Here is a 27,485-nt window from a genome sequence, read left to right as displayed (position 1 = left end):
GGTGTTATTGACTAACTGGTTTCCTTTAAGTCTATCTGTTCAGAGTTGAGGACTGTTTGCGCCCTTTGTCCTTTATCTAGTTTTGGACTAGAAATTCTGAAACAAAAACACGAATTTCTTGCATGTCAAATCTGAGAAATTGTGTTTTCAATTTGATTAATCACTCAGTTGTACACGTTCATTGGCTCAGTGCTACGTCCTTTGCTTCGATTGAAAGTTTGGCAAGATGTGTGGTCTACAATTGATCTTACCAGCCTTTGCAGGAGTTTGTAATGATGGAAACAGAGATTACGGGTAATAGTGTATTGTTTTGATTCAGGCCAAATAAAATCAATTCATTTGAATTTTCAATCGTCTTTTGAAAGTTGCATATTTTCCTGTACATGGAAGGGACGTAAAACTTGAACGTTTGCTAAGGGCACCAGATAACTTTGACTAACCTTCCTTCTAATGAATTTTTTTCCTCACAAAAATAACCTTTTGATGAAGAATTGGTTGGTTGGTTGATTTGGTGTTTCATGGCAAAAAGCAGCTAGGCTATTTGCGCTAAACATTCGGTAAAAAGTTAAAATTAAATTTAGAAAAATTCATAAAGGGAAATTAAAGTAAAACGAAACAAAGTTTAAAAAAAACATAAATTGGTTTTATCCAATGTTCACATCTAGTCTACAACGTTAAGTGAAAAACTACAATAATACGAGTTGTAAAAGGCTTTCTGTAGCATAATTATAATAATCATAATTCGCCAGGAAGACTAACAGGCAAGTACAAAAACCATCGTTAGTCACCTGAAATTGGCCTTTCCAATCCTGGTTTCGAGTTATTTAATGTTACGGCCAGTTTCTAATTTCAAATCGAAATAGATGAACTGTGATTTTTAAAAAGGAGCCATATTAAAAAGGTGAAATGTATAAGTTAAAACAACTTAAATGGTATTAAAAAGGTTAATGACCTTTAAAAAACTAAAAGCATAACCAAAGTGGACAGTGTCACCATCACCAATAACACTGTGTAATGTTATGGACAAACCTTGGGACAAAACATGCTTAAAATGGTTCCATCGTTGTGAATCATAATGATCACAAAAAAATTAAATGTTGCTTATTGTGATCTGTGTGTTACACAAACTACACACTGGTGCATCAGTTCCAGATAAAAGAGAATGATGAGTAAAAAAACTGTGACCAATGCGTAGTCTAGTTAGAACAACTTCCTCTTTCCGATCCTTACGGAAGCCGGAGTCCAATATAGGGTTTTATTTGGAAAAACTTGTTTTCGCGTTGCTCACTCCAAGTCGACTGCCAGCTGGCACGGAGTTGAGCCTTGAATACAGGACCATAGTTCATGTATGGAACATGCACAGAGATGATAGTGCCAGAACAAACAGATTTAGCTGCGGTGTCGGTAAGCTCGTTACCGCGAATACCAACGTGGCCCGGTATCCAGAAAAACTGGACAGAAGTAGATGTTAAAGAGAAGTGGGCCAGTCGGTTTTTATAATCGACGAGAACAGGATGTGAACTAACGTGAAGCGATTCCAGGGCCAGTAGAGAACTAAGCGTGTCAGTATAAATAGTGCAGATTGAGTACTGCTTAGCTTCAATGTGATCCAGGGCAAGAGAAATGGCATATAGTTCAGCAGTGAACACAGAAGCTGTAGAGTGGATTCTGCACACAACCACCGAATCACAACAAACTATGGCAGAGCCCACACAGTCACCTGATTTCGAACCATATGTATAAATAGGAATGGAAGGATGGTTCGAAAAATGTTCAACAATTAACAGACAGTATTTCCAATCGAGAGTGTCTGGTTTTCTCAGATGACTTAAAGATAGGTCACATTTGAGGACTGTAAGAAACCATGGTGGATGGACTGACCAGTGGATGCAACAATGTTATCCAAGAATAGACCCAATTTATCCAGCTGCGCTTGGATACGAAGGCCAAAAGAAGCAATGGCAGATCATCTGTTTTGAAAAAGTATGGCCCACTGAGGAAGGAAATACAACCACAGGTGGGATGCTTTGGTAAACTACGAAGTTTCGAAGCATATAGTAAAGACAGTTGCAAACGGCAGAGGTGCAAGGAAGGTTCATGAGACCGTATGTACAAGCTATGAACTGGGGAAGTGCAGAAAACCCCAGTACAGAGCCGAAGTTCTTGATGATGAATGGGGTCCAGCATCCTTAAAGCCTATGTTCTGGGAGAGCCATAGAACAGTGATCCATAGCCGAGTTTCAATCGAATAAGAGCACGATATATCTTTAGCATAAAACATCGATCTGCTCCCCAAATGGTGGAAGAGAGGACACGGAGGATGTTCAGTGCTCTTTACATTTGACCCATAGTTGCTTGATGTGTGGTATAAAGGTACTTTGTTTCAGGGACCTCAGGCAGCACAACTTCACCAATATGGAGTTCAGGATTAGGGTGAATACCATGTTGGTGGCAAAAGTGCATGCAAACGGTTTTACAGAGAGAGAAGTTAAAGCCGTTTGCTGTGGTCCACTTCAGTCAACAATTGAGGGCAGTCTGTAGCTGCTGCTCAGTATACCTCATATTCGACGACTGACATGAGATGTGAAAGTTGTCGACATAGAGCATGTTTACAATAGTAAGAGAGAGTTGTTCAGTGATGGCATTAATTTTTATACTGAAAAGTGTTGCACTCAAAACACAGCCCTGAGGGACTACAAGTTCCTGTAGAAAAGAACGGGCAAGTGTCTAACCCACACCAACTTGGAATCTACTGTCCATTAACAAATTGTTGATAAAAATGGGCAAATGGCCATGTAACCCATATATATGGAGGTCTCGCAAAATGCCATACCTCCATGTTGTATCATAAGCCTTCTCACTTCTCAATGTAAAAGAATATTGATACGAGATGTCGTTTGAGAAAGGCTTCACTGATTGACGTTTCAAGTCGAATCAGGTGGTCCATGGTGGAGCACTGTCTTCTGAACCCACACTAGACGGGCGCGAGGAGGTTGTTTGATTCGAGGAACCAAACAAGACGAGCATAACCATCCTCTCTATGATCTTACAGAGACAGCTCGTCAAAGCAGTTGGATGTTAGTTTGAAGGAATCTTGGGATTCTTCCCAGGCTTAGAGAAAGGTAGGACAATAATCTAGCACCAGGTATCAGGAAAAAATTCTCCTGCCAGATCCAGTTAAAATCAACCAGAAGGATAGCAAGAGAAGCAGGAGATAGATGGTGCAGCATCTCATAGTGTATATCATCAGGTCCAACCGGTGTACTTCCAGACCGAAAAAGGGCCAGTTTGAGTTCCATCAGTCTGAAGGGACGATTATAGTCATAGAGACAATCAGCTCGAAAGGAAAGAGGCGATTGCTCTGCCCGAGACTTGATGGCTAAGAAGGTGGAAGAACAAGTGCTAGATACCCGGTAAAAGCTTTCACCTAGAGTATCAGCTACTTCCTGGCCATCAGAGAGCAAGATTGAGAGTGGGACAGAATTATATTGCCCACTGACCTTTTGAATATTGTCCCATATGACTTTGGAACTGGTGGTATAAGATATGCCAGTTGTGAACTTAATCCAAGATTTCTTCTGGCTTTGATGTCTTATCTACTGAGCACGTGCATGAACCTGCTGGAAAGCGATGCAATTTGAGTGTGGGATATTAATGGAAAGTATCCCAGGCCCATTTTTGAGCCTTCCATGCAATGTGGCAGGCAGAATTCCACCATGGACGAGGATATAATGAAAAACGTGTCGAGGTTTAAGGAATACATTGAGCAGCTGCTTGTGTAATTCAGTCAGTTACTGCTGCCACACAGTCGTCTACTGATGGCTTACAGACAGTGGCAGGATCAAGTTCTGCAAGAGCAGTGAGAGAGGGCCAGTTTGCTTGATCCCGCTTCCACCAGGGCACGCGAGTCGGGTGGCATTGACCACGGCCAGTCTCTCTCAAGATTATAGGAAAATGATCACTGCCTCGTGGATTATTGTCAACCCTCCATGAAAAATAGGAGAATAATGAATGGGAGAAATTTGAGAGATGAATAGCAGTAAAGAACTGACTAGGTGCATGGAAATAAGTAGAACCAGTATTGAAAAGAGAAACGTTGTGATAAGAGAGGATATGCCCTACAGAGCGACCCCTCCTGTCAATATCCTGTCTTCCAGAGGGGATGACGTCCATTAAAGTCCCCCAGGATTAAAAATGGAGACGGCAACTGCTCAATGAGAGCATCAAGGTCTAATTGATCATATGTCTCTCCAGTCGACAAGTAGAGAGAACAAACTGTGAAGGTATGACCCAAGGAAACACGGATGGCAAAGACAGGGTGGGCACATGCTGATCAACCAATAGTGCCACCCCTCCATGAACTCGTCCATCACGCCTGTCATTTCTAAACAAAGAAAACTGCCGAAAGGTGACTGTATCAGTAGGTTTCAGAAATGTTTTCTGTAAGGAAAGACATACAGGATGGTGGGAAGCAATTTGATGTCATCCAGATTGGAATGTAAACCTCGACAGTTCCATTGTATCAAGGTGGCAATTTTTATTTATGTGTTGGTAAAATGGGTGGATAACCCTTCTGTTTACGACCACGTCCTTTTTCTTTACTGTCTTTATTGGAGAGAGGTCTATCAACTTCCATGGATCCTGCCCTGGGTCAACTGGGTAAGTCTTTGCTGTTGGAAGAGGATTCCAGTGACTGAGGACGTGAACGAATGATCATTTTGCATCTTAGGGTGGGAGATGTACCTGAGAAAATGCCTGTACCATGGAACCAAAAGAAGTGGATCTTGGGATTTGTTGGAATGTGTGTAAGGGTCAGAAATGGGCATTGAAGTTGATTCACCAACTTTTTTAACCATGGAGATCAAAAGACTTTTCATTTGTTTTGAGAACGATTCGTTTGGAAGTACAAGAGATATGTCTGCACTCTCACTGTAGTAGTGGTATGGAGTGCAGCAGCATATCATCTGAGATGAAGTGGTGGACAGCAATTTTCGAGCCTAAGGATAGGTAATGTTATGAATCGTTTTCAAATGCTGCACCTCTTTTTCTTCCAACCATTTAGGGCAAGAACGAAAGTAGGACGGGTGAGAGCTATTGCAATTGACGCAATGAGGGTCTGTTTCACACTCGCAGGCATCATGGCCCTTGTCACCACAATGAGTACACGTCAAGGAACTACAACAAGACGTCTTTGAGTGACCAAACCACTGACACTGGAAATATCAGAGAGGGTTTGGAATGTGTGGCTGTACTCTGCAATTGATGGTGGCAGATGGACGTAATGATGTAATGATAAATGTCAGAATGATGTTGGTTGGTATCGTAATTCCATCTTTGCAAGCAGAGATATGCCTCACTGCAGAAACTCCTTGAGTAAAGAAATAGAGAAACCAGCGAGAATCTGACTTACGGATGTTCTTTAAATAACTCTCAACAATATCTTCTCATGATGAAATCAAAGTAGCATGAGGTGTAACCTCAATAGGTATATCCCCAATTGCCTTTGAATGCAAGAGAAGTTGAGATGTGAATGTTTCCACCAGTATGTTACCATATCGAAGCTTCTTTAGTGACTTTGGAGAGCCAGCAAGTCCCTCTAGTCCCTTCTAAATGAAAAGGGGGGACATTTGCCCTGCAATATAAGAAAATGAGGTACAACAGATGGTACATATGTTGAGGATTGCTGCTAAGAATCTTCAAGACGTGATCATTTACCTATTGACTGTTTTTTCACTATTTAAGTTTTTATTTGGAGGATCCATAGTGAAAAAAGGAAATTTAGGTGTCCAATGATCCCACCCACCATGGAGCCCTAAGAGGTGATGTACTACAATGTCAAACAAGGACGCTACAGCAACGCCAGAGTTTCGTGAGTACGATACTCAAACACCAGCATCAGATAGTGTCCACAACACCTGTTGAGAACATCCAACACCGGTACTTGACCCAAGCCAATTGACCCAAGGTCTACTAGAATTCAAGGCCAAAGTGGTGTGTTAGGGTTGGACCCCTCAACCATCAGGATCCTCTCTTCCCCTTCACGGGTCGCCACACACGGCAAACACGTGAGCAGATGTTTAGATCCCAGAGGAGGTGAACTGAAAGAACAGAACCTCCCCTGAGAGGTCCCCTCACCACGTACAGGAATCCACACTGAGGGGTTGAAGAAAAGAAACTAACTAACTAAATAAACAACCAGTTAGTAAGATGAATAATAATAAACAATTTTAATAGTATGTTACATATTATTTTAGATTGTTAGTGGTGAGTAAAGGTCTATACATCAAAACCAAAAAAATTGTTACATTTCAAAAAATATCCCGAACTTTCAATACGGATTACACTAGATTACAATGTTTAGGATTGGGTATTCTGTGACTGGGTAATAAGTTTGTTTTAAAACTGAAAATGCTACATTTAAGTGCTAAAACACTTAACCAGATTTACAGGCCAATTATGAAAAATTTCAAGCTATTATTGAACTTGCAGTTTTTAAGTAAATTCCAGGTTTTCTTACATGAATAACTTGGTTAATTAAAACACCACCTGGTGGAAGTGTATTTAAAATATAAAAGAGAACAAAATTTTTGAAAGTAAAAATGGAATAATAATTAACAACTTCAAAACATTTAATGGATCCATGTTTCTTTATTGTATCATGTCATTTCAGTATAAGAATGAAAATGCCATCAGTGTTACTGATAATTGAAATATAAGTTTTAATAAACTGTGGACAGAATATTTACAGTGTACAGTCACACAAATATCTGTCAGGTTTACATAAATCTTACAAACATTACATGTTCTGAAATGACAAAAATGTACAAATGGATTTAAAACACACTAAAAAACTTTGAACTACAGCAACAAGCTAGTATACAAGAAGCCTAAACCTAGAATATTTGGTACATTTTAAAAACTACAATTAAACACAATAAAACTGCATTAAGAATTATTCATTGGTAAACATTTTTTTTTTAAACAGCTCTTTTATAAATGTTATAACATGCTCACTGGTGAAACAATATGTACCAGAATTTGACAAAAGAAAACTTGAACCTTGCATGTTTGGACTTTCAAAATGAATCTGTGACATACGAAACACTTGAAGGGAGTAACTGAGACAAAAACAACAAAAATTACACAAAAGTGGATATCCTTCAAACAAAGATGGCAAATATATCAGGGGACAACTTTCTAGTCCATTTTATGATTAATAAACATTAAAACCAATATTATTTGACACTGTAAATCTTCAATAATGTCTATTTGATGTATTACTGGATATGTGCAACAATCAAGTCACCACTAGTAGTTGTTTCCATTCATTTGTCTCATAAACTGATCACAAGTTTCATAAAAAATTGCTTGTTATACAGTATAACAGAGTGATATAATGAATATCTGATGTGAAAATATTAACTTTCCAGCAACAAAAAAGTTATTGTGAAAAAACCTTTTAAAGTTTTTAACCTGTTTTAGATAAGTATGTTCTGAAGGGAAGCAAAATTATTATATATAAACCATGTATATTGGAAACAAGTACTTTAAAAAAAAGTGGGCCAGTTGATAATGTTTATATGGATGGCACAAATTTTGAATTTTTTTGTTGTTAAGTTTTCAACTTCTCACCATAGTTGCATTACTTCACATTTGTACTTGCCTACATTTTATGTGATATTTGATGCCTTGGAATAAGAAAATATTAAATAAAACCTTCCATTACCTTTAACTCATTAAATCCATACCTGACACAGAGCTCTTTCTCTTAATATCATCTCTGTCAGATTATATCAGAACTTTAGCATAAGCCTAATAATTCCTTAAATCATGACTAACTATTACCATAGTTTGTGCACAAACTACAAAGTGATACATTATCATTATATTTACTGGCAATGAGTAGCTTGATTGTAATGTTTTATGTTTTAAAAGAAATAACCTGATATCACTGACAAGTCTTAATAATTGTAAAATTCCACAGTCTGATTTCAATGCAAAAACTGCCCTTCTTCTTTCATTCAAATGTTTTTTTTTTTGCTAAACCATTCTAGTTACTGTAACAAAACTTACTTACAGAAGAACCCAACAGATCAATACAAAACATTTTAATACTAGTAACAAATGATTTTATAACATCAAATTGTTTTTAAGTGGAGAATCACCATTTCGCTTTACGTTTCCACTATAACACAAATCGAGACTGACAGTACAAGTAAACCAGTTGACATTCTGTACTGCTAGTTACAGTTTGTGTTTTAGTGGAAATGTTCTTATCAATTTCCAGCAAACTACGACAAAATAACCTCACTTTTTTTTTTGTACTTTACCATTTCAATATACAATTATTTTTTAAGTTCAAGCAGAATTTTCCTTAAACAAGTACAAAAAGGACCTAAAAATTTGCATCATCTAACCAAACACCTTTTTCATAAATACAACTCATGACAAAAGCAACAAGTGGTCTGACAAAATGAGGGCAGACATTATCTCTCTCTCTCTTTACATGCACGTGAGAGGTTACCATTATTTTATTATTTCTGAAGTTAAACCATAATATCATGGATTTTAGCAAGCATGTTAAAAACCATTACTTACACACCAGTTCAAGTTATGTGCACATTAAAATGAAAGAACATTGATCGTGATTAATATTTCATGTTTAGGATGAATGTCAAAACAACTTGCATATAAACAATACATATACTACAACAGTTTTCTTTATCTAGTATTTCAAGCATGAAGTATGATAACCCAGAGTATTACTTTTAAGATAAACCAGGACTTGGCATTACTATCATCAGAAAACATCATAAGCACATAATTAAAATATCCTTTAATGCCTCTTTCAAGCTAAATAATGTCAAAAGTAGCAATTTACTTGACAGAAGATATTCATTAAAACATTAAGTTCATTGAACATTATTAGTCTGAGGAAATTCATTGCAAGACCATTTGGTCTATACTAGTAAAGTGACTAACAACATTTTCTTCTATTTAAAGAAGCTAAACAGTATAATTGCTTTTAAAAATGAGAATTTCAGAACCTTGAAGAAACTCAGTCTGGTCCTGCAATCAATACGTACACATTTATAAAACACAAAATTTTCACCAATCAAATAATTTTTTTTAACTATAATATGCAGAAATACATATACTGAACCACTTCTGTTTGATACATGTCTCTGAGTGACCATGAGCACCACATACAACCATTTCTGCTTTACACATAACCAAATTTCATTAAGAATGACTGTTTAGTCCCAAATGTAATTCATATTCACTGCCCTTGTGTCCACCATCGTGCTATCAAGTTTTCTTTATTAACAAAATCTACCTGAAAACTTTATTACTCAAACATACACATCCCTGATGATACTTTTCTGGAACATTACCAGAATATCGGGAGTTTCCACCCTTAACTGTCAGAACCTCTTACTTTAATTATTCTCACCATTTACTAGTGGACTCGACACAATTCACTCAGAACATTTTATTTTAGATAAATATCTTATGTCAAGTTTATTACGTACCTAAAGATCAATGAGAAGTAAGCAAAAATTAGCTTGTCAGGCATTATCATAACTGTAACAAGGTTCTTAAAATACTAGCATTACTCATAAATACACAAAGAGTGAAATTCGTTTCTGATAATAAATTACTATTTTTTAAAACTTCAATCACAGTAACTGACAACTTAATTTTTTATGTAAATTTAACAGTATTTTCAATATTCCTGATGAGAAGTCAATGCACAGTTTTATCTTTTATAAAATCTTATAGCTACATGTTAAATCACCTTTAGTAATGAGTAACTATAATAAAAACTTCCTAAAGTTCTACTTTGTACTGCATTCTTAAAATGTGTGTGTGTAAGGAGAAGCAGTTTACTCACACCTTGGAATTCTGTGTTTTTTATTTTTAAACTGTGCAAAGTATTAAAAAATTCAATTTTCTGTAAAGTAAAATTTAGCATACAAATGTCATCTGTTGGAATAGATATGTTGGTCTTTAATAATTCTTGACTGACAGGATTTTGAAATGCAAGAAAGACACGAAATTTTCAAACTATTCTAATTCAGATTTTTTTAATATGATACAATAAGATTGTTAACCCTTTATAACTATGCTTCTTTCAATTCATATAAATAAATAATTAGAAAACAGAAACTCATTAAGATTAGATAAAATAATTTTTATAAAATGAGAGATATTATGAGTTAGCACATGAATAAAACTTAGAACACAAAACCAACTTCATTCATAACAAGAAAATTAACCTTTGACCGTATTTTCCAGTAAAATAATTAAGTTAAAATTCACACATACACAATTTAACTATCATTCCTCTGACTTCATTTAAAACTCGGGATATGAAACTAAAGTAGCTCAACTGTAAAAAAACATTATTGCCAGTAAAAACAAATTGGGGTTTGGGCTCATAAGCATAGGAATTTTTAGTGTTTCAGGTTTCCTATTCTGATTTCTAATGACTCCAACAGGTAATTCGGGGCACAGGACCCATGTGTCAGTGTCTAGCAAAACCTCTGACTATTAGTAACAAATTTCAAACCATGACCGAAGATTTATAATAATGATGCTAAAATAGTGTGTTATGAATTAGTCAAATTTCAATTACACATTTAAATAACATTTTGCTTTGCAGTTACTAATTTAATCAAAATTACAAATAAGATACAGCTCCATTTATAAAATACACTAATTCATTCAGGAATAATATTTACTATTTAACTTGTAATATGACTGCTTCTATATTAACACTGATAACTTCCATTTCAAGTTTTATTGCTAATAAATCAAATCCCTTTTAAGCATTGAAAGTTTACTACCACATAAACCCTGTTTTAATTCAGTGTTTTCAAAACTCTTGGTTTAAACATTTTCAAGATAGTATAGATAAACCCCATTCTAATCTGTTCTCATACCTTGATAACACTTGTCATGTTAATACAGACAACTCCTGATATATGATGCTTTGATGCTAATATAAATAAAATTTGTTTTACCCTGTTTTCATGCTAATACAAATTAATCCTGCTTTAACCTGAGTGTTTCTAATGCTAACACAGATAAATCCTGTTTAACCTGAGTGTTTCTAGGGTAACATAAAAGATAAACCTTATCTTAATTTCAGGATTTCCATAGAAGATAAATCTGGTCTTTTTTTTTTGCTAGTATAGATAAACAATGGTTTAATCTGATGGTTTTGTGCAGATAAACTCTATTCTGTGTTCTGAGTAAAATAAATAGTCCCTGCTCAATAATGACTGTCAATAACTTAATATAGTAAAATCCATTTTATATCAACTCAGCCCTAATTTCAGATATTTTGTCTTATCTTCAGTTTATTAACAGTGCTGCAACTCCTTTGCGTAATTCATACATCACTTTTAAATGATTCAAAACTTACTTAAATCTGAATGTGCAAAGTACTTCAACTATGATTAAGTCACTAATAGCAGGGTCACACAAAGCATAATGTATTGCATTATGTTTTAGAAAATGTAAATTAACTAAATATGACCAAACTGTTAACTTATTTACTGCCATGAGCATATGTTCCCCTGTAACTATTGTGGGGAGTTCAAAATTCTGTACCATCATAAAGAAAGGGTATTGCCCTTCCTAGTTCCCAAAGTTAACCAGTTTTTCTTTTTGAGAGAAGTCACAAGATATTCAAATGAACATCCTTGATTTTTTTTTAACTGTATATCTAAAAATAAACCTGAGAGACTTTTAAAAATAGAACGTGGCAGTGGTAAAGTAAATCAAAATGGTTCAGCTATAAAACTGGTATCAATGTCTGCCTAATGTTGCTTTCATTTTTTTTTTCTAAGTTTACATAATAATGTTGCAGTATAGTCACAGTTAAGAACTGTATGTTAAAAGCCACATGATTTATGAACATTTATAAAACATTCTACTCTCTTGCATGATGCTCATGTTACTGCAGGATAAGAATCTTGAACACTTACTAATAAAAGAAAAAAAAACAATTACTGTTAAACTACAAATATTACAACTATACACATACATGACTTTATTTGTGGTTATGCCAGTGATAAAATGCTGGTCACAAGCAACCTAATCTCTTTCACAATACTAAAGCAGTTGTTATTATAACCTTACACTCAAATATAAATTATTTTAGTGCCAATACTTTAGTTTGATCACATTGGAGACATGATAAATTAACAATATGTGCTCTGGGAAAATAATGTTGAGCTGTTTAGACAATACATTTAGTGATAAAGGTGACTTAAAAATAAGAAAAAAATGAATTTGTAAACAAGAAATCAGTTTAAGATATGTCAGTCAAAACTGTTCAAATTTAACAAAAAGAAAATATTTTCTTTCAGTTTCTTTGATATATAGAATAAAAGTTTGCATAAAATATAACAGGTAATCCCTTTTTCTATACAAAATAGTTTCTCAATTGATATTTTCAACAAAAAAGGGAAAATCAAATTTTTCAATTCCATAAAGACAGTTTTAAGCTAAAACTGATTTTCAAAACAACAATATTTATAGCAACACCTTGAGGAACAACATTGTACTGCATATTTTCTACAGCTAACTACTTTATACAATAATTATCATCCTTCAGTTATAAAGTTATTATTGTTTTGTTTCAAGCATAGTTTTTATAACTTCTAAACAAATATGTTCTTGAAAACGTTTTGATAAGCCTAAACCTACAGTCAAATGCTTGAAATACACAAGTCTATTTTTGCATAACAAAGAAAGATAAAAAAACCTTTTAAACTTTGCATATGTAAAAAAAAAGAAGAAAAAAGAACTTCTATAAGGCAGTTACATGCACAACAAAATTGGCACTTACAGTTTTACTGAGAAGTAGTACGTTATCATACTGTTTTCTATCAGAACATCACTACAATACTTTATTTTACTGGAAGGTTAGAACTATCAGTTCTAAGCTACGTTTTTTAAAAGCATAATACACTGCCAATTAAGAAACAAAAACTCAACCTAAGAACACAAATGGTAATTCCATACAACACTTTAAAAAATATTTGTTTCAACACTGATAAGTTTATATTATGAAAGTCATAAAAACAGTACGCATTTCTAAATTTGTCCAATTCTGAATTTAAAAAAATGAACAGAAAAATGTACACAATCACATTATTTCAGAAATAGTATTTAACCCTTTGCTTATCAATCCATTTTACTTTACAATACTAGTTTTCTTGTCACACAACTAAACGTGTGTCTATTAGACACGACTGAATTTATTATTGACTAAAGTGTTTAGTTATGTTTTAAAAAAGTAAGGTCTATTTGTATAGATGCCATTTATTGCAAATGCTTAACCGCTGGAAAATTAGTGATCAACTAGTTGGGTCTGGCTTAATGTATCAAAGTGAAAATGATGTCATTAAATCTGACAGCTAGAGCAATGACTATAATAAAAGTCAACATGAATCAAGTCGTGTATTTCGAGCAACATCCAGTAGACACAACTGGTATTGTATTAAAATATCAACTTCTTTAAACAACATTTCCAATTTTTGTCATAGTCTATTCCATTTGAAAAATGACACAAAAAATTAAAAACAGAGCGACCCTGACCTACGTGCCATCAAAGAAAAAATAAAACAGTCCCAGATGGTGATTTGACCTTTATATAAATATTTTATTACCTTGTTCATTGATAACATTGTTATTTTCAGTTTATGACCATCAATAACACGATCAGTGTTGCAAAACCTTCATTACACGAGAAAAAGGAAAAAAAAAGGAAGGTCACTCAGAATGATTATTTCCTACATCTAAGAAATGTGTTCTTTTTTATCCTTCCATATGTGAACTATACACACACACATATATACATTTGTTAACATAATTCTATTTTATGTATGACTGACATGCAATAAGCCATAGCTTTAGTTATTTGTTGTAGAATACCAAAAATTGTGACTTGTCAAAAAAAAAGAAAAAAAACACCTACAAGTATGGTGGTTCTGAACAGAAGAACATATCAAATAGACAACAGTTTTATAGACAATCCTATAAGTAATGGAAATGTTGAAACTATGGTTCTTCGTACTGATTTCAGGAATATATACCAGCTATACTGATTGTGCTATATCTTCAGTAAACTAAAATCCTTATACTCAAGAACATACTGTGACTGGATTATTTTTATATACATGTGTGTGTGTGTGTCAGAAAGCTCGTTACAATCCTGACTGGTTCTGGTTGCAAGTTTTGGTAAGCAAAGGGTTAACACATTTCAACCAAAATCCTAGATGTTATATAAACTTTTCTTTTTATCAACTTCAGTTTAATCCAGCATGACAAAAGTATGTCACCTCTTATCATCTGATGGACAGACTGAATTAGGCCCTCCAGAAGGGCGCTGAAAAGATGGCTGAGATGTTACCATGGTTACAGGTAGCATTACACCGGTACATAAAGAGTGTAAGGGACTGGCCGAGGATGAAATTGAGACATTTCCTACACTTGAGCTTGCAGTGTTTATGTTACTGTATGGTGGAGAAATGGTCTGATAGACAATGGCTGCAGATGGATGTCCCTGTTGACGTGTAGAAACAAACTTATGAATGTCAAATTATAAGAAAGTATACAACAAAATTATGATTATGTAATTATCATCTTCAACCTTTCATACAAGAGGGGTATTTTAATAGGAGCTATTTTTCAATATGCTGTGAATACTTCACTAACTTTACTTTGGTTATAATTTTCTGTACAACAAACTGTCTTTCAGTTCTGACACAAGCAAACTTTAGCAACATCAGTAACACCATGAATTGTTCAATAATTTTATTTCTTTTTCAGAACCAAATTTTTTTTGAAAAAGAATTCCAAACACAAAGCTATTAACCACATTTATAACTAAGGCCAAAAACAGCTAATAGTGAAATTTTTGTAAATAAACAGGTACTACTAAAATAATATCTTTTTTTCCAGCCATTAAAAACACCCATAAAAACAAAAACCAACAAAATTAATAAAATTACAAAATTCACGTCACATGGCAGTTTGACGAATGTTAACGTTTTGTATCTTATTTTGTATAACTCCTAGTAAAATAATGTATTTTTATATTTGCAGAGCTTAAAGTGAGAAGACACTCCCTATTAGTTTTCTTGAACAAGATTAATATCTGTTAACATATTTCTTTACTGGATAACAAGGCTTAGTTTACACTGATGCACAGTTTTGTATTTTTCATAGCAAATACAACATAATGACCAAGTTTTAAGAAACTGGTTCACATTATATACAAGTATACGAACACAGTAAGAACTAAACAAGCAGTATAGTGAGGAGTTATTTTTGAGTCATGATTGAATAACCTTCAGTCAGTGTTACACGTGTACCAAACTTGCTGACATTTCTTAATTCATACTTTAATAGTTATGTTACCTGCACTCTAGATGAGTTTCCAATTATATCTTGACCAGCCAAGTTTGACAAGGTTACTGAGTGTCCAACACTGGTAAGCAGAGAGGATGTAACTGGAATATGTGGAAGATCAAGCACAGAAGTTTGTGACCCAACTGATGTAATGACACTTTGACCAACTGGACTTGGGCTTGTGATGAAAGCAGAAGACTGAAAACAGAATGGTTAAGATCTCAATAACAGTTTGAGGTTATTTACTTTTACACACACCTTACTGTACACAATAATAATAAAAAAATCTTACACTACACAACTTTTTTTCTAATACTCATTACACTTATGTTACTACTTAGAATGAAACTTTGTCGGTACTTTTGTTAAAAAAAACAAACGTTATTTAAACAATGCAATACCATATGTCAAAACTTCACACTTAATCAAGTTTCATACTGTTATTTGGTTTGGTTTGTTTTGAATTTCACATAAAGCTACATGAGGGCTAGCCCTAATTTAGCAATATAAGACTAGAAGAAAGGCAACGAGTTATCCCCACCCATTGGCAACTCTAGGGATACTTTTTAAGTACAAAATAGTAGGATTGACTGTCACATTATAATGCCCCCACTGCTGAAAGGGTGAGCATGTTTGGTGTGATGGTGATTCAAACCTGCAACCCTCAGACTACAAGTCAAATGCTTTAACCACCTGGCCATGCTGGGCCCATACTGTTATTATTCTTTAAAAATGGAAATTATATAGAACATCAATTCAGGTTTACTGCCATTCTGTCTACCTCAAATAGGACTGACTGTAATTTTGTAATACCAGTTTTTTCTTTTTTACCCATTTCAAAACCTTTTTTTTTAAAACATTTAACATCATTATAACCAACTAACAAATGACGAACATCCTTCAGAATAATCGTGCAAAATGTGTACATCATTAGCATACTGTCTCATTTCATAACCAATTTCTTTTGTACCTAAAATCCTGATAATATTTGGTCTAAATCAACATTTCCAAGTGCAGTTAAGCATACAAAAGATACGTTTATATATCTCTTCGTATCTCATTTCCTCTTAGCCTTAGTTGGTATTTCTAATGGTTTAATAAATTTTTATGTTCACTCTTGCTCATTCAGTACGTTTGAAAAGTTGTGAACCTAAAATGTAACTGAAAATAACAGTGAAATATTACTTTGTAAATTATAACTTTTCATCAATTCCCAATAATTAAATCACACATGTATGCCATGACCATATGATAAGAGGATTACAACCAACAGAGTTATAGAATTCTCAAGTTGTTTACATCCCCCCATCTCAAACAAAAAGTGAAAGACATCAATAAACATTCACAAAATGAGTAAGTAAAAAAATACATTAAATATTATTAAAACTCCCACAATTTTAAACCAAATCTCTTATCTAGCACTGTGTTAATTAAGGATGTCAAATTTAAACATGTTCAAACACAAATATATTATGTCTTAAGATTTTTTCACCTATCAGCTACTACTTAAATAACTGTGTGTCTGAGTATTTTTCTTGTTTTAACATTTCATTTGTTTGTATATAATTAAACACAAAGGGCTATCTTCACTTAGCCCACCACATGTATTGATATGCAATTTCTACCTGTGAGAGGTGGTTCTGCCTCGCTCCCAATGTTGCCCCCTGGTGACCAGGACTTGTGCCTGTATTCTGGAGAGATGACTGAATAGGTGCTGGGCTCACTGGCATGTTTGTACCATTTATACTAACTTCTGGGCTGTGAATTGATCCAACACTTCTGCTACCTGTATATTGAGTTTCCTGTAATAATATTTACAAAAATAAATACATATATTTAGAATAGAGACAACAAATGAGGAAGTAACACAAATAACAAATAAATGCAACTACAGAATAAGTGAATCAGCTAGATTTAAAAAAATACATTTTTTCATGTATTGTAGGGTATAATCTTCAAACTTCAAAAAAAAAATCATTCTTAATTGCAATTAATATAATGTATAAAAATGTGGTTTGGTTTTGAATTTTACACAAAGCTACATGAGAGCTATCTGCAAGAGCCATCCCTAATTTAGCAATGTAAGTCTAGAGGGAAGGCAGCTAATCATCACCACCCACTGCCAACTCTTGGGCTACTCTTTTACCAATGAATACTGGGATTCACCATAACATTATAACACCCACATGGCTGAAGGGGCGAGCATGTTTAGTGCGAGAGGAATTTGAACCTGCAGATTATGAGTTGAGTGCCTTAACCACCTGGCTGTGCTGGGCTTAAAAATGTGAAAATTTATTTTCCAACACACTTCAACCATGCAAATCTGAAACAATGCACTGGAATAACTAAGAGTAATATTATATCAGAATGTTTAATCAATAACCAAGTAAGAATATAAATTATCATATACAAGAACTGCAAGGTTTAGCTTACTTTACTTATTTTTGTAACCATGCATTAGCATCCTAGTATGAACTTCAACTCTAGTCAAAATGTGTCACTTGAAAAATTAGCAATGACAGCTTTAATAAAGCAATCTTTTTCTTAACCTTGTATTTGAACTGCTTTTCTTCAGAGCCAAACAGGAAATAAATGTTTCAAGTAACATAAAGAACAGTTCCATCAAATAAAAAGAACTGTTATCTAGCACTATGGTCATGTAGAAGTTACATCTACCTAGCAGTGGCAGCACTACAGGGAGTAGTTGTCCCCCACAGTTTTTTCTTGCCCCTTAAACTTTAATCCCAAACACATGGAACAAATGTATCATGTATAACAAGAAAATGTGTTCACATGCACACTACTTTTTTCTCGTATGTTAGAATCAATCCACTTTTAAATGTACTTAAAGAGCTTTAGAAGAATTATGACTATCAATCTTTTTAAACATTTATAAGGATTTTGTATATATAACTATTGTCCTGAATAATCCCTCATAACAAAACAATACAATTTAGAAAACACTATATAAAGTCTTCTATTTTAAACAAGCAGATATAATGGTTCAGTAAAGATTATTTTACAGTTTTAAGTTCTATTTCTTTAATGTCACATTTTGCATTAATTAAATTTACAAAGTTCATCTAATGGAAGGACTTCATATTGAAAAAGAAATACTGACTGTAATTCTGAACTTACTATGTATAACTCAATGAAATGTGGCAAGTTTTGAGTAAAATGTAAAGTCTGTTACATACAAAAGTATATTTCACCAAAAATGTCTGAATTAATGACATTTGTTTAACTTGCAGAGCAGGGTGATGTTCACATGAAGAAATAAAAATACTTTTGCCCATCATACAGTTTGAGAACTGTATTTGCATAACCTCTACAACTTCCAAAAGGAATATCTAGTTCTTTTAGTATCCCTGTAGATCATAGCTGGTATTTACTTTTGTTTGCCATGATCTATCATTAAATCAGCAATGTAGGGTAAAATAAACAGTTGATAATTCTGACGTTAAATACACAATACTGTGGAATGTCACTTTATAAATGTTTGTAGCATGTGTACTTTTAACCCCCATCCATGCAGACAGGTTAAGAGGCAAAGGGTTTGTAGCTCTGCTACATCAGTTTTTCCACAGAGGACTTTATGGGATTAAAGGTCTCTATGTCATCTTATTCAGCTTATTAGTCAGTACTAAGGGGTTACAAGCTTTGTGGCTCTGCTATTTCAGGTCCACAAAATTATAATTTAAACTTAATCATTTTTTCTCAACTACACACAGTCAAAATTACTACCATTAAAAAATATCTACCTGCTGGTTGAAGAGTATTCCATTTTCAACGGCTAGAAAACTGTTTAGACGAGGAGCTTGTAAGGTATCAGGAGAAATACTTCCCCCATTTACTGCATTAGTCCCATTCAGGTACGACGCTGAAGTGTTTAGTGGTAGAGCCAACCGTGCATTAACTGCCAGAAGGTGATCTCGTCGCGCAATCAGATTACTGACATGTTCTTCAAGCTGGCGGTTTTCTGCTTGAAGTTGACTTAGACAAGATAATAAAGAGGCAACTGGAAACAGAGAAGATTGAGAGAGAGTATTATAACATATGATATGGTTCAAGAAAAATAAAACACCCACTCACACTTTTAAAGTTTTGTTGTTTTCTGTGTTGAATTTCTTGTAAAGCCACACAAGAGCTATATGCACTGGCTATCCCTAATTTAGCGGTGAGAAAGACTAAAGGGAAGGCAGCTAGTTATCACAACCCACTGTCCACTGTCAATTCTTCAGCTACATTTTGCCAATGAATAGTGGGATTGACCATCACATTATTACACCCCCAAGGTTGAAAGAATAAGTATGTTTGGTGGGATGTGAACCCGTGACCTTCAGATTGTGAGTTAATCATACAAACCACCTGGCCATGATAGGCCCACATGCTTTAGAACTAAAATTAAATATTCAAGCTCCTTAAACAGAAAAAAAAAGAAAAAAAGATGAATTACAATATAAAAAGTCCAGCTTTAATGCATGGATTGCACTAATGTACAACAGCTTCAGTTTTCTCTTAAGATACATATAGTGAGAGGCATTAAAAACACTACAACGTACATACAGTTAAACAATTTTAATATGCTAGGTTAAATATATGTTTTGTATGAAACAACTCATTTTGTTACTCATGATGTTTTTAATGCCGATCAGTATATATTTCACAAACCTTTCAATACAACTGTCAAGTGATGAAGTAAAAAAAAATAAAATCTTACAGTCTTTACATTTAAATTGATTTATGAATGTTGCAACTCTCCAACATTTGCATTTAAAAGGACAACTAAAATATAATTAACCTTGCATAAATTAATAAGTATTTTAACCTAAAGAAAAATTATTATGAGATATGGTTAACTACAATTTTTATTTTCATACTTACAATTTGTACTTTTTTGTGACTAGCAAACATGAGGTTTCATAAAGAATTATTACTGTTTTCTTATAAAGAAACATAAAATTAGTTATTTTACAAACAAATGTAATTATCTGCTTTAATATTCATGGTAGTTTGCTGACATACTGTCAAAATGCTGAGCTTGTTCCATCAGAAACTGTGACCCCTGGTCCCACTGTCTCTCCAGCAGCTGTTCCAGAGTTTGAGGAAATGGAGGAGGCCTGAGAAGTAAATAAGCAAATATTTTAACTTGGGCACAGTGATACTGACACTTAAAGTAAATAATTTAACTTGGGCACAGTGATACTGACACTTAAAGTAAATAATTTAACTTGGGCACAGTGATACTGACACTTAAAGTAAATAGTTTAACTTGAGCACAGTGATACTGACACTTAAAGTAAATAATTTATGATATTTAGATGCATAATAGATACATATTATACTTATATCTTGCAGAGAGCTGTTGAATATTTAATACTTTAAAAGAAAATAATTATTAGTGATTGTGTGTAAAACAAAATACCAGTAAAATGTTACATCACTTAATATAGATTGAGAAGTCTAATAGTTCCTTAGATTATTTTGAGAAACATATTACTTTTACCCTCAAAATAACAAAAAAAAAAAAAAAGTTACATAGGTTCAGAAGTTCCTTAGATTATTTTGCTCTTATCTACAAGCTAATTAAAGTACTGAAACAACAAATCAGAATGAACCAAACTATGAATTTTAGGTATGTTCATATAAAAAGAAAGATGTGTTAACAAAAAAATAACTGAAAACTTAATGGCATTTCAGTGTAGGAAAATCCATGCCTACAGGCCATATTTCAAATGTTGCAATATACATGCTTTATCACAGACTGAGATGGAAAGCACAGCTAATGTAAAAATAATGCAGAAAGTCAAAATTATCTTATACAATGAGAAATCTATAAAGTTTATTTATTGTACTTTGTGTTTAATTATTTATTTTGTTAACTAACCGATCCTGTGTGAACTATGAGAAAACTAAGATTTTTTACTTTATTTTTATTAAAGTGAGTGTGAAAACACGTACAGTAAGTAACTTGATACACTACAACATACAATAATGTTACAGAAAATAAATACAGTGAAAAATCACACTTAGAAGTTTTTACTTACAATTAAAGCAACTTTATGTAAAAAGTTGCTAAACCATTTATTATTTGGTTCAAAAGCTTATCCGTTTTAAAAGTAAGATTAACAATTGTATACAGATAAGAATTTTCATGAAAAAATGCTTTAATGTTAGTTAATTTAGATTGTAGTTCTCTAAAAGTCAAGAGGCAAATTCATAATATTTATAAATAATTATTGGGTTGATCACTGAATTCAAGGATTGATACAGAGAAATATCAAACATTTCACCAATTAATGTAAATAATTTAATACTAAACACGCATTCTGTATAAATTAATTTTCATTTCTTTTTGCCTTATTATTGATCCTAAAGAACAACATTTGTTATCACTGCAAGAAGTTTGAATTACGTGTTGGCTGTGCTGTTTAATTTTATAGTCACTGAATACGAACTACAATAACTTTCTTGAAATTCAGTCTTTTCTAGTGGATTCTATAAGATATATTTAACCAACAGATTATGCATAACTTAATGAAAATCTTGTACCATATCAAGTACTGGTCTATGAACTTAAGATATTACAAATTATTCCAGCAAAAAAAACAATCAGAGGATAATATTAATAATACATTAATAAAGAGTGTATTAGCAGTTTAGTCAGTAATTATAAAAAATTGAATCATAAAAGAGCAATAGAGAGCTTTTGAACTTTACAAGCCAACTGACAGAAAAATTCAGTCATATTCTACCTTAATAACAAATTAAGTGAAAAGCAAGTGCTATAGAACTTGAGGTACAATAGCTTAGTTGGCTAAGCACTTGTCCATCAAGTAGAGCTGAAAGTTTGAACTTAACATGACCTCAAATGTTAATTCTCCAAGAAAATCTCATTTTCAAACTTACGCATTGTTATCTCCAGAGATACCAAGAGAGTTCCTGGTGGAGGCACTGAAAGTTGGTTTTGGTGGTAACACCATGGCACAGCTACTCATCACAAAACTATTTGTGTTGGAAGAAATATTTTCACTAGCCTGTTGAGAATCTTCAGTTTTTGTCTCCACTGGAATACAGAACAATAATGAGAGAAAAAAAAACATACTAGAACTTTAAACTAGATTTTAAAATACTATAATCATTTAAAAAGTTAAAATTTATTTTAAATTCAAAGTATTCAAGAAACCATACTTTTCAAGAATGGAATAAAATATAAAGTTTTTAAATGAAGTTTAATAATAAGCCAAGAAATTATTTAACAGGTGATATTCATTAATTTAAATAGATAAGTATAACAATGAGAAAAAACACTCACCAAAATAATGATTAAAAAAGCTTTTTTGATGATGAATAACATCAAAGTGAATGTATGTTATTTGTGAAGTCAAAAATGTGGTTATTCTTGCTGTCATTGTTGAACTAACCATGAGACTTCATAACTAGGTTAAACTTCATTGTGACAGTACAGCAGCAGAATTCATGACTCTAAGCATGTAAATGCGAGATGATTAACATGCTTCAAGAGTTAATGATAAAAAAAAGGATATTCATGACTTTAAAAGTTTTTAAATCTCAGTTTAAAATTTTATTTTTTAGGTAGTATATTTTATTAAAAATTACAATACTTATGATACTACACTATTCATATATCTTTTAATATATCAAGTTTGTTTGTTTTTTACAGACTAACAGTTCTTCTAAGGCTAAGAAAAATTATTTGTAGATAAAAAAAATCACATATATGGACACACACACACCATTAAAGTACAAAAGAGAATACTGAGATTATAACTGACAAACACAATATAATACCCACTTTAAAATGTTCATAAAAAGTGTTTTACAGAAAAAGAACATGCTTTACTCACAAATTATAAATGAAAATATGCATATAATGTACTGCATGTCTACAAACAAAAGGGTAAAAAGCATGAAAATCAATTTTTTACCACAGAAATTCACAAAATATTTTGGTAGGTGTGTACTTGTACATCACATGGTAATAATACAACAAGAATTTCAATTAAACATTATGAATCATTCATCTCAATCACAATCCTATTTCTATTTACGGTTACCATGCTAACCCTTTCACAACAGGAGTTCCCTTTCACACATTGTTTTGCACAAGTCACTGTGTTACGTTCAAAATTTAATTAAACATCTTTACTATCAAAGTATGTGAATAAAAATAATATTAGTATTTACGTTATGGTTCTTAGTTTAAAAACCTTTATTTGAAAATAAACCTTGACAAACCTACTTAAAATTTCAGATATATTGCCACATGACCAATAGGCTGTGAAAATTCTCTACATTGTCTCTCTGTATTTTCAATAATAAAATGGTAGTTGAGAAGAAATACACCTAGACAATAAGATGCTTACATAACCCTTTCATTCATTCATTTTAAAGTTCACTAAATGAATACAGTTGAAACAAGTAAATTTTTCATTCCATGACAGCTGTCATGCCCACCTTTAACAGATTTATTTGACCTACATGTAATGACTATACATACATACATGTGTATAGTCATTAGAAAGAGATAATTTCACATTATAATCTATTGATGATGATTTTGAAATTGGTACTAAGCTTTCATCACAGATTACACAAAACTGACTGTAGTATTGTTGGCTGCTTGACTGACTAGTATTTGTGATTGTTTCTTACTTTATTATTTTATAGTTAGAAATAAAATTTAAATTGTATTCAGGTCTTACCCTTCTATTTTAGTTAATTAGTTGTTTTTTAAATATTTAATTAAAAGGTTTAAACAATTTCCTAACTTACATTATAGCTTGCATCCATTTTCAAGGCTTACAATTTTACACGATGAAAGAAAATTCTGCCAAAGGGTTACACGTCTTCCAATGAAACTTTAATATGCCTCGAGGGCACCACTGACTTGTGTTGAGATAAATAATAAGTAGTACAGGACAATATAGGAAAACGATTTAACACTACAAATTTATCAAAAGAGAAATATTTAAAGATATTTTATAAAAAATATTAACAGGTGCATTTTTTTGTATTTTCTAATTTCAATTATTTCATTTCCTTTCATGTTGATCATAATAGAGTCAGCGATGTGGTACAGAAAATGATAAATTTACCTTGAAAAACTTTTGGTACCCTTTTAGGAGGTTCTGAGGTTTACGTAAATGAAATCTGAATCTACAAGATGATGAAAAGTATTCTTATACTTAAAATGAAAAATTGCCCTGTACTCAATTTAATAGTTTGAATACAAGTAATTACAACAGAAAATTAACACATTTTTGTAAAAACATAAATAAGACCATCAACATTTCTGTACAAGATACCTGTGATCTCTAACCAAATCTTACCAGTTTGAGAGGATAAGTTATGAAATCTCAGAGTTATTGCATGTATTGTTGTAAATGTGAAATTTGCAACTTGAATTCTACAAGTTGCATGAGCCCACTGTGAAAGGGTTAACTCGAGGTTTTTTTTTTTTTTTTTTTTTTTGCTGCAGCTAGTAAGGCATTACAAGTAGAACTTGATTTATCTTACCAACAGTGGTGACAGGATCTATGGAATTCACTGGACTTAAATCATTTAGGTTAGATGATGTGAGTTGTGGGCTTGATCCTGAGGGACTTGAACTGCATTGAAAATTTGTTATGTTAGTCTGTTTAACAATGGATGATCTGTAGAAAAAAAAAGAAACCAGTTCAATATAAGCAAGTTTCTGTTTGCTATGCAGCAAAAACAAATCTGAATGTTATACACTTCTTTCAAACATATTACACATTAGGAGTATTTTACCAATGTAAAGACATTAAAATAGAAATAGATGAATAAAATATCTTAGTAGTAAAAAACAAATCATTCACAAACCAAGAAAATATGAAAAGAATAAAGATAGATTTTGGTACACATTTCTATTTATGAGCATATTGTACTGATTAATAACTGGATTTTAGAAGCAGAAATTGATTGATTAATTACAATAAGTCAGTTCTTTTGCAGAAGAGACATATTTTGGTCATTTGCTAGAGTTAATTGCACTTTACAAAAACAATATTCAAGATCTCATATGCAGCTAGTGGAACTACTTCTTTCACCATTAACTGTGGTCATGATTATTTAAGATGATTCAATACTCCAATTTCCATCTTAATAATAATTTGTTAAGCATGGTGATGTTAATTACAGAATATTTATATTGGCAGTCTTTGTATGGAGTCTTAATTGTAAGTGACTGCCAGTTTCCTAACTACAACTGAAGCAGAAAAAAAATTAATTGGACCTCTATATATATATATGAGAAGCTGTGGTTATGTAAACAAACATTCCTAAATGGCAGTGATTAGTACTCTGTATATGAATACTAATTTTTTGTTCCACACCACTCTTTAGAAAACCAATAATGGTTAAAAAAATTATAAAAGCTTGAACAGCTTGAACATTTCTCTCTGCTGCCAAACATCACTGTAAACAATTATAAAGCAGTTTTACACTAAATTGCTGTGCAAACTGGGAAAAAAAATTAAACACTATTCTATTATAAAATAGAAAAATAACATCACTAAAACATTAGCCTGGCTCATAATATGTACACATACATCAAATATTACTTGAAAGAATTCACTGTCATTAAAAAATCTTTCAATGATAAAACTTACAAAAGTCCTGTAGAAATGACAGATGATGTCTTATCATGTCTTTTCTTCTTATTTTTGTTCGTTCCTGAGTTTGCATTTGATGACTGTGGACTACTTGGAGACACATCACCTGATCCCGAAGAATCTTTGTTAGCTTTAATTTTGGACCTTTGGGAATAATTTTGTAACATTAGATTTAGTTAGTCACCGATAAACATACATAGTTGGATTAATATCTAACAAAAAATAAAATGTCAAAGAAATGTTTTTAATTTAATGATAAAAACTCAATTTTAATTCATTCTGTTAAGGAATATACACTTGTCCTTTTTAACAGTCCATTAATACTATGTAACAGTAGTAATTACAGTCAAACAGAGAATCACAATGTAATGGTTTCTTCTTTTTATTCTAATAATCCTATTCAATCTACAATAGATTTTATCCACAAATGTGAATTGCCTAAATAATGGTAATCCATATAATACTTTTTCAATTAAGATAATTTGTTCTTTGTTATTATTTCTGTCGTTAACTCTACTTGTATGAAACTGATCATTTTGACCAGCCTCGTAACCATAACTTAAAAATTAAATTTAAATGTAGTGCGTCTTAAAGGAATTTTGTAAGCTTTTTAATAACCGTTATGAGACTTTTGTACACAAAAAATTAATTTTTTAAACATTTTTAATACATTTACTTGTGTATTTACAAAGCCTTTACTGTAATCGTCTGAGTGCAAGGTGATTTTTATGTTAAAAATAAAATATTTTTTCATCTAACAAACAAAATTTCATTTGTACAATTGCTAAAATTTCCTACATGAATATCAAAATATTATTTTAATAAAAGCTTATTTTATGCACTATTTTTTCTATGCTAACACAAGCTTGGACCATTTGCCTGACCTTAAATCTCTCAATCAATATGGAGTCAGTCGATTTGACAGACTACATGTCCTCTTTGTATTTAACACTTCTAACTTTCAATATTGTTTGTATACCTTTACAAAATTTGGCTGTTATTCACAGAGAAAAACTTGTATTTTTAATAAAAGAGAATAAAGATTTGACCATAAATATGTTGTGTATTTGTTTTGAATAGGCCATCTGCAAAGTAATTTTAATGTTAAAAATAAAAATACTTTTCCCCTTCTCAAAGATCTCATATTTCTTTTGCATAATCCCTAAGACTTCCTAAATGCCTTTCAACTGTTTATTTTTTTTTTTTAACTGACCTTTTACCCATATCCAAAATGAAATAAATCTAAATAATCCCTCATCTTCTTTCTACAATGACTTTAAATTGTAACATGAAACTACATTCGTTTATCCTAAGTAGCTCAAAGTTTGTAATAGCATACATCTGTTTATAATTAAATTTTAGTTTTATTGACATTTGAACCATGTCCAACTATTATCT

The 27,485-nt window shown here is 32.4% G+C and overlaps 1 protein-coding gene across 1 annotated transcript in view; it reads right to left on the bottom strand.

Annotated features, from left to right (window-relative positions):
- Positions 1-11,172: 11,172 nt before the first annotated feature.
- Positions 11,173-27,485, bottom strand: part of Alh (coiled coil domain containing protein Alhambra) — a 49,485-nt gene continuing 33,172 nt past the window's right edge. Inside the window, exons 8-15 of the mRNA XM_076504980.1 lie at positions 26,085-26,231; positions 24,970-25,106; positions 22,339-22,495; positions 20,455-20,549; positions 19,191-19,447; positions 17,055-17,231; positions 15,439-15,627; positions 11,173-14,581 (exon numbers count right to left, since the gene is read on the bottom strand). Coding sequence (XP_076361095.1) covers positions 14,354-14,581; positions 15,439-15,627; positions 17,055-17,231; positions 19,191-19,447; positions 20,455-20,549; positions 22,339-22,495; positions 24,970-25,106; positions 26,085-26,231 — 1,387 coding nt within the window. The 3' untranslated portion in view covers positions 11,173-14,353. The remainder of the gene's footprint in view (positions 14,582-15,438; positions 15,628-17,054; positions 17,232-19,190; positions 19,448-20,454; positions 20,550-22,338; positions 22,496-24,969; positions 25,107-26,084; positions 26,232-27,485) is intronic.

Source organism: Tachypleus tridentatus, chromosome 6, assembly GCF_004210375.1.
Source record: "Tachypleus tridentatus isolate NWPU-2018 chromosome 6, ASM421037v1, whole genome shotgun sequence".
Taxonomy (NCBI): domain Eukaryota; kingdom Metazoa; phylum Arthropoda; class Merostomata; order Xiphosura; family Limulidae; genus Tachypleus; species Tachypleus tridentatus.
Note: the sequence above shows the minus strand (reverse complement) of the source record. Positions and strands in the feature narration are given on the sequence as shown.